General features: G+C 41.4%; 1 protein-coding gene across 1 annotated transcript; it reads right to left on the bottom strand.

Annotated features, from left to right (window-relative positions):
• Positions 1–498: 498 nt before the first annotated feature.
• rom1b (retinal outer segment membrane protein 1b) lies at positions 499–7,824 on the bottom strand (the record flags this gene model as incomplete). Its single annotated transcript, XM_080415521.1, has 5 exons — positions 499–735; positions 3,550–3,796; positions 4,398–4,585; positions 5,225–5,467; positions 7,675–7,824. The coding sequence occupies 5 exons, from the start codon at positions 7,822–7,824 to the stop codon at positions 499–501; spliced, it is 1,065 nt and encodes a 354-aa protein (XP_080271647.1).
• Positions 7,825–9,567: the final 1,743 nt, after the last annotated feature.

Here is a 9,567-nt window from a genome sequence, read left to right on the forward strand (position 1 = left end):
TAGTGGTATTGTTTTCCTCTGTATTTTTATGTTGATTTTTGAACTGTTTGGTTGCTACTATATATGTCTATGAAATTAATTCAAGGACCCCAACGGAAACAAGTCCGCAAGGACCTTTTTGGTCGGACCTTTTAGACAAAAGTATTATAAATGTAACTGTGTTGTTTTACATTCTTTTGCCTAATAAAATTTTCAATCAATCAATCAATCAATCCATGACCGAGTTGGTGATGTTTACATGTGTAAACACTCCTGCACAGAGGGGATGTTTGTTTCACCACATGTGCAGCACCAGATAAGATTCCCCAAGTGTTGCCTTGTTTTGTGTATGTGAAAGGAAGTTGTGGCCACTGCATTGGTGGAGCATAAAATCAAGCCTAGCCCATCAAAACTGACAGTTGTTCTATCCCACCCCCTGCCACAAAAATTACAGAACAAAGAAACCCAAGATGCATCCCCTTTCACCCTTCATTCTCAACACATTCATTATTGTTTCCTCTAGCTGGCAGGGGTTTCTGTCTTCCCTTCTTCCTCAGCCGCAGCCTCAGCCTCACCCTCATCAGCGTTGACCTGACCGATCTTGAGCAGGGTGAGAACTTTGGTTTTGGTGTCCTCAAAGGTTTCCTGTATGGTCTTCTCCAGGATATAGCCCTCGGTCTCTGCCTCTGGGTCCTCTAGGGCCATGGCTCCCTCCACAGCAGTCTGCAGGTACCGCAGGCTTACAAATATTGATATCTAGACAGGAAGAGGTGATTGAGTTACAATACAGTATGTTGTTAATTAATTGGTGTCAACAATGTTTGTCTCTGGATGGGAGTGTTTGGTTTTGTTTTGTTATGTTATATGTAGGGCGGGGCCTACAGATATTGACAAAAACAATTGCAGGGTATAGAGACGAAATATTAATTAGCCATAAGAGTACATTTTGTATGTACAATATTGTGGTTGTTAGTAGGCTATATGTTTTGTATAAATACCAGGAAAGGAAGCATTGAAACCAAACAATAGTGTTACTGAATCATTTCACCCGGTTAAGGGTCAAAATGACAGACGGGTGACAAATTAAAGGAAATACCCAAATAATCGAGTGGAGAATCATTCAAATGCATCTGCTTCCATGTACTGGACGTGGACTGCATGATACAATTAACCAGTTATCATGATGCTCTGTGGCATACATAAAAATGCTGAGAAAGCCTAGTTTACCCCTGCGTTTGGATCAAGATGGCAAGAGAAAAAGATCTGACTAGTGAAGTGACGATGAAAGATGGTTCATTATTGGACACGGATGACAGGAGCTTCAGTCACAATTGACAGCTCAACTGGGCTTGTGTTTCAATAGAAACAGTGAATAAAGGGACATATGCATTTAAATCTATGGGAAGACATCAACATTGGACATTGTTGTCAAAAGAGCACATTCGAGAGCCGTCCGTGTTAGCGCAGGTGAAAAAATCCATTGTAAACCCAGCTTGGCCAGGTGCTGGCTGTGTTTGTGGGTGGGATGGGCGATTTCTGTCACAACGCAAGCGACGCCAGCTTGATCAGTGAGCCTGTTCAGCAGAGAGAGGAACTGACTGGGGACGATACTCTAGCTTGTCCACATGTGGCTCTGTTATGCTCTGTGTGTGCATGATTTTGAATTGGATCCACATAGCCTCATAGAGCAAGGGTTCCCAAACTTTTCAGTGCCGCGACCCCCCAAAATAATCATATTTGAACTGGGGATCCCTCACCCTGACAATCACTTGGAATGTAGGAGTTGAGGCAATACATTTAGTTTGACTCGCTTCCTCAGATAAATATTGTGAAAATAGACGATCTACAAGCTCACAACGCCTCGCAAACGCAAGGCGGTGTGCACAGCTGTTTTCACACTTTCTTATATTATTTGACACTTTGGCAATTGTTGAATGGTCAATGTTTGACCAATTTTTATTGTATAGTTTGTTGAATACTATAGATGCAGTAATGGTCTTATGGTCTCTTTTCTTTCTTTTTTTGGGGGGGGGGGCATTAAAAGGGTCTTAAAAGTCATTAAATTGTCACTTCACTGTCAACCCCCTGGGGGGTACCGACCCTTTGAGGTTGAGAACCACTGTCATAGAGGGTGAGAGTGATCACCTTTATCCTATGATGAAACATGGGAATGGTCTCTTCCAGGACAATGCCCCCATCCACATGGCATAAGGTGTCACTGGATGGTTTGATGAGTATGAAAATGATATGAATCATATGCTAAGGCCTCCGCAGTCGCCAGATCTCAATACCATTGAACACCTATGGGAAATGTTGGACCTACCAACATCAAAACACCAAATGAGGGAATATCTTTTGGAAGAATGATGTTCCATCCCTCCAGTAGAGTTCCAGAGACTGTGCCAAGACACATTGAAGCTGTTCTAGCAGCTTGTGATCTTCCCCTTATATTGTCATCTGTTTGTATAATCTGATGTTTTGTATAATTATAATTATAATTTTGTATGAGCTTTCATGGTCCACATTGTAAAAGTTACCTGAGGAAGAATTATATAAACAATGTCATCCTTTCAAACAACAAACAATGTACAGTGAAGATAATGTTGCTTTTTATATTCAGTTGCCTGAAAGCGGGCATCAAAATTGTGACATTTATGCATCTATCATTCCGCATGGTTACATCAGCTACTACTTGCCTGCTATAGAGAATTCATATAAAGTTTATATCAGGAAATGGTGAAGGCAGATTTATTATGGCTTTTATTACTGACTGCATGGCCTCCTCTGCTCGTTTTACTTGATCTTTGCTACTAAAATTCAACACAAGGAGGGAAGTGCTGAGACAGAATGTTGAAAGTTTGGCCTCATCTATTGCTACGCTGGAAGCCTGAGGCAATTCTTCATGAGGGGTCAAGGGTCACTGCTATGTCGAAAAACTATAGAGCTACTAAATCAAGAGGTATAGATTGTTAGCCACAGGCTACAGGCTACATGTGACAATGTCATCTCATCTTTAACACATTTTAGCACAGGCAGAGTCCTCATTGTTATTTAGAGGGACTGTGCTGTCAATTGCAACATTTGGTTCATAGGTTAAAGTCTGTTTGATTAAAGGATTGATTACAGAGAAGAAATGGATTTGGATGTCCATGTGTTGCTGTTGTCTTCCATGTCTGTTTTATGTATTAACCAGGACCATGGGTCGCAAATTAGCCTTGGCTAGAAACTCCATTATGCAACAATGTTGCCCTTTATATGACATATTAATAAGACTTGTGTACTGCATTTATATGGTTACGGGTGAAGGAAAATAATGCATTAAAAATGAGTTTGATGTAAAGAATCAGTCATGGCTTTTAAGTAGATTTTAGGACAGTAGTTCTTTATTCTACACTGCGAATCAAACCTTATGTTGACCATGAAGCCAAAACTGAAATGAACACAATATTGGTATGTAGGTCTAGTTATTAAAGTAGTTTTGTGCATAATTCTCTCAGAATACCCCATGACCAACTTATAGGTCCCAGCCACTGTTTGACAAACTCACATTTCTATTAATTTATAACCTACCTGCAGGAGGATAACTGCCAGAACCATTGGGCCAATCGTATTTATCAAGTAGTAGTAGTAGTTGAACAGAGCCTCCCTACAGCCACGGCTGTACAGGTTGACCTTCTCTGTTTGGTACTCATAGTTGAAGTGGGCCTGGTTGCTCAACAGCCTGTACTGTATGCAGGGGCGTCCAGAGACCGGGTTACAGCAGCTGAAAGGAACACCATCTACCAGGTAACGGCCATCCACGTTGCTACTAACGCGACTGGAAAACAAAGAGGGTGAAAGAGTTGGAATGGATAGATGGATGGATGAGTGATGGAATAGGGGATTGGTCAGAATAAGGTCTAACAATTTAAATTTTCCATAATTCCCTCAGTTACTTCACTCTGTGTACTACTCACCCCCTCGCTGCCGTGCATTAGAGCTGACATGATACGTGCCCTAACCACTCGGTTCGCCCAGTCTACTCACCCCCTTGCTTTCTTCAATCACAACCACCTGTTCCTTCCCTGTACCAATTCATGTTCTTATTTCAGTTCATACCAACGTTTTTCAATCCCTGTAGTCCACTGATATCATGTCTTCATTGGATGTTCTATTTTGTATCCACCTCAGACCCATTTTAAACAAATATCCTCCACTCTATTTGAGAATCCATCACATTTTCCCTTCTTCCCTCTCCTCACTTCACACTCTTTATTGTGTATTCCTCTGCACTCATGATTAAGCAGCCCAAATGTCTGCCACTCATCCTCACATCAAATGAGTCTCCTCTCCTCTCATGTACTTTTTCTGAACCCCTAACACACATCCTCAATCTATCAGTATGTCAAAATATATCTTCCTTATTCCTACTGACTCACTCCTTGACCTCCTTGGCTGTGAAGTCCAGGTATCTGTTGTTTACCCACTGGACTTCAAACCAGTCCCTGTAGTTGCTGTTCCCACAACAGCGCAGTTCTATCTGCAAACGGTCGATGGTCTCCTTCTGGAAACAACGGCCCGGCACGTCTGTGTCACGGTAGAATTTAATACCGTTCTTTAAGCCCACCTGGTGAGAGGATAGAAAAATAGAAAATAAAAGGTACATTATCTGCTGCTTCGTAAAGACTTGTGTGCCTGTTTTCCTGGTTTGCTCAAATCTTCCCCTCCAAATTGTGATATCCACAAATTGATCGCTGTTCTTACCTAATTGTTTCTGTAAAACAGTATATTCTGAAGGATTTTATACAATCTTAAAAACAGTAAAATGTTGTCTTTTTGTCATAAACAATGTATAGCAGGTTATTTATTTGACTAAATTCATTCACAATAACTTACAGCATAATTGTTATGTCACCATATTATATTGATCTGTTTCTATTTGTCATTAGTTAAACCTTCATCATTCTAGATATAACCCTGGTGTACCATTAGTCCTTTACTCAGAACCACCAATTCCACTGTTAAAACATATATATAACGTATATCCCAGTCTATTTGGCATCATAGCATCATTACCACATTGTCTTCTTCACTTCTCCCTACCACTCTCCACCTTTCTACCTCATCCCATTCTAAGCACTACCTTAACCCCGCAGCTCTGGCCCTCTGACAATAACCCCATGCAACTACTGTCTGTGCCTTCAACAGCCAGTCTTACCACCCTGATCTACAATCTCCATGCCCCCCATGCTTTGAGTGGCCTCACCTTCAGGGATTCCTCTAAGCGTCCCTGCAGGGCGTAGCTGAGCACCAGAGCGGCCAGGAGCAGAGAACAGAGGACCACAGACCCGAAGAACCAGGGCAGCATGTATGGCTTCCAGCGAGGGAAACGGGTCAAGTCCAGGGAGTCCTGACATACTCTGCCTGCAAACCAGTTGGTACCAATGTAGGCTAGACCCACCACCATCATGAGGTTGGGTACCACATGGATCTCTGAATTTTCCATCACCTGGAAAATAAACAGTAGAGTATGTTTTTTTCTTTTTTACAACAGACAAATCCCATAGTCATTGTTGATTGCTGGTTAGTTTGTTAAAAAGAAAAAGAAAGAAAGAAAGAAAAAGAAAAGAAAGATACTCTAGCAAGTAAAATACTGAATTAACTGGTGCCAATCTGAATTGACCTTTGAGACTTCAGTACATGATGAAATCTCAGATATTAAAGGATAAAACGTGCTTTTGTCTAATTTCTGGGTGTTTGGTGTTAAATTGCTGTTATAGCACAAATCTGTTACAACCTTGTGATGGTCACGCATTGTTATTTAATTTTATCCCCTAAGGTATAATTATTTTTGCCAGTCAAAAGTGTCTATTCTGTCAACGGTTGAGCGCTTGTGTTAGATAACTATACTAGACTAACTAGTTAGGAATCAGTATGAAAGTAATCCCTGTACAGTATTTGATCAGCCACAAGGTCACTAATCAACATCTGAAAATGAGTTAAGTTCATACTTATTGCCAGAAATGAATAATTCCCAAACCAAACTTGATATTCTTTCAATATATTTCTGAATATAGTTTTTGCACAGTTATGATAATTAGATTTGGCTGCCTCGTTGGAACTGCCCTATTAAGATCTATAATGGTCCAATGGCATGCATCCGTGGCCTGAGGCTTTCCTGTGTAGCTTATGGGCAATCAATGTTTCCAACCTAATGAAATCAGTAATCAATCCACCCCATTGGCCAGCTGGATTTACAAGTCAGGTATAGATAATAGATTATGACATTCACTTACTAATAACAGATTGCCCACAATTCAATACAGATTCAACCTAAATCATTGTTGGTAAAGGTCATGCGTCACTATGTATGTTTCTGTGTGTGTGTGTGTGTGTGTGTGTGTGTGTGTGTGTGGGGGGGGGGGGGGGGGGGAGGTATGGGGTGGGGGTGCATGTATAGGGCATGGCAGTGGCGGCCATTTTGTGGTGCCACAGATAGAAACCCCATTCATTCTTTCCATATAGGGATTTCCGAAAATATTTATATAAATTATGTTAAGCCTGGAACCAAGCCATCCAGGATCCTGGTGAATCATGTCAATAAAACATTTGATTCTGTGTCAAAAAATATTAGAAAACCACAAACACAAAAAACGTATTATTAAATATAGTATATAATATAATTACATATTCAAATCTTTTTGGACACAGAATCAAATGTTGTATGGTCATGATTCACCAGGAGCCTGGATTGCTTGGTTCCAGGCTTGAAATCATTTATATAAATATTTTCTGAAATCTCCACAGGAACAATGAATGGGGTTTCTATGATTGGCCACTGCTATGCCCTATGGCCCACATCTATGAATGAGCATTTGTGCTTGACTTTCCTGAATCGATTGTTCAGCCATAACAGCTCACTGATAAGAGACAGTGAGTGATAGTCATCACAAATGTTTTGACCAAATACCTCTATCGATATTAAAGGAGAATTTTGGACTAAAGTTTTCTTACCTTTTCTATGACGTTATGATATCTTAGGATGAATGGTACAGTAGAAAAATTTCATAACTCCACCCCTGAGCCGCCACAGCTTAAAAGGTGCGCGGATAGGCCTTAGGTTAGATCACATATTTTAATAGCTTTTTTTTGTGAGATCTGACGTTCATAGTGACAGAACACTATGCAACCAAAAAAAACAAACAAAAAAAAAACAGAAGTCTCGCTAGACGAGATTGAAATCTCGAGATTTCAATCTCGTCTAGCGAGACTTCTGTTTTTTTTTTTTTTTTTTTTTTTTTGGGGACAGTGTTCTGTCACTATGAACGTCAGATCTCACCAAAAAAAGAAAGAAAAAAAGCTATTAAAATATGTGATCTAACCTAAGGCCTAAGTCCAAAATTCTCCTTTAAGACGATATTGGGACGACTATTCCACATAATATTTACACAATGAGATTTATGATAAATAATCATCAGTAATGCCTATATAATAAAATCATTGAACAACCTTAAGCAGAAGGAAAGTGTGTGTGTTATGGTACCTCGATCCCTGCTAGTGTTTTTAAGTTCGCACTGCTGAATGTGTACTGTGCATGCATGCATGTGTGTGTTTGTTTGGGTTGGCTGCATGGATTATTCTATCTCTGCACATACTAGCGTGTATGCCCAGTTGCCCACACATGCATTTTTGTACCCAATCAACCCCCCCCCCTACCTCATCCCTGCGGAGTAGCTCGATTTTAAGGTAGACACCCATGCAGAAGGTGAAGGCCCCAGACAACACTGCCAGCCAAGACAATAGCCACAGGCCTTGTGCCAAGCGCACACGCCGGTGCAGCGGAAACTTCACCATCAACAGAACCATGGCTCACAGTCATGCACTAGTCAGACAGATGGGAGAAGTAAAACCAGCAAGACAGACAAGATGATAGAGAATGCGTGAACTGAAGTGACAATAACTGCGTCAATCCAGAGGTGGCCAGCTGCATGTGATGCAAACAAAACCCTAACAAAGAGGTTAAAATAAAGTGGCTTTGAGGTCGTCCCACAGGCTATATTGCAGGTATTCAAGGGTGAGAACAGGTCTCTGTTTTGTTGCTTTGGTAAGTTATTAATGGGTTGAGCTCATCTAAGTTGTTCCAGTTGGAGGGGATAAGCAGGTAGATCCCTTAGATGATGAAGGGCACAGTTGACCTCAGAGGATAATCCAAAAACTTTCACTTTGAATTCCACAAGTGACAGAACAAAAAATATGATTTAATCCAGGGTAGGTATAAAAGGTAAAAGTAAAATAATAAAAAGTCAAAATCAATCAATTGACGAAATGTGGTAGTTGAGATAATCCCTTTCTTGTTGATGACAAGTTGTCCCTCAAGGCATCACTTCACCATAGTCCCTCTCCGAGTTTGAACCCACGATTTGTTCTTGTTCTTCTTATTTGTCCTTTTTTGGTGTTTCTCTGGGTCTGGGTTCGCCCCTAAACCGCAGCACCCATGTTTGCAGGACACAGAGATTGGCCAAAGTAGAAGGTTTGGAGCCGTAATCTCCGCACACACATAGTCACTGGGATCCTATTAAGGCCCAGGGGCCAATAAGAAAGCAGGCCAGTGTCTGATCAGCAAACTTATTCTGATTGACAGGTAGTATGAAAGGACCTGAGATATCCTGGACTATTATGATTGGTCTTATTGTGACACCTGTCAGGTAGTGGGACTGTGAGTGTGTCTGAGGGAGTAAAAGAGAATCTAAAATTAAGGTTCAGTAGTGTCAAAAGCCACTGTTATTTACATGACAACATGAGTATTAGTGAGAAAACGGCATGTAAAATGCTTTTTTTTTGTGATGAAGTTTTTATTCAAATGTATGTTTACATAGCTGGAGGTTTGGACAAGCATGTCAGCTGCACAGTACTACAACCATTTGACAATTCCAACGCATATTTCATAATAATAATTATAATGCCTGGAATTTATATAGCGCTTTTCTGAGTACCCAAAGTCGCTTTACATGTGTGTTTGTGTGTGTGTGGGGGGGGGGGGTAACAACAACAACTTTATTAGGAAAAAAAAACTAAGATAAGCAAGTACGAAGATATAAAAGCAATAAAACACTAAAAACAAGAGTTGAAACAAAGTCAACTGGGAAAGGCAATTGTGAACAGGTGGGTTTTCAGGGTGGTTTTGAAGGTAGGGAGGGAGGGGTCATCTCTGATGCGTTTGGGGGGTGCATTCCAGAGGGAGGGGGCAGCCACAGAGAAGGCCCTGTCGCCCCAGGTTCGACCCCTGGTCTTGGGGACCTCGAGGAGGCCGGCATCACTGGACCTGAGGGAACGGGACGTGACATGTGGCTCGGGGAGGTCAGAGAGGTAGGGGGGAGGCAGGTTGTGGAGTGCCTTATAGGTGGTGAGGAGCATTTTGAAGTGAATTCTTTGTTTGACAGGCAGCCAGTGGAGGTGATAGAGGACTGGTGTGAAGTGGTCTCTGGAGCGGGTGCTGGTGCTGGTGGGCAGGCGAGCAGCTGAGTTTTGAACATTGGAGTTTATTGAGGGTTTTGGAGGTGATGCCATGGAGGATGCTGTAGTCTAACCAGGGTTGAAATGAAGGCATGG

This window comes from Gymnoscopelus braueri (genome assembly GCF_963280865.1).
Source record: "Gymnoscopelus braueri genome assembly, chromosome: 20".
Lineage (NCBI taxonomy): Eukaryota > Metazoa > Chordata > Actinopteri > Myctophiformes > Myctophidae > Gymnoscopelus > Gymnoscopelus braueri.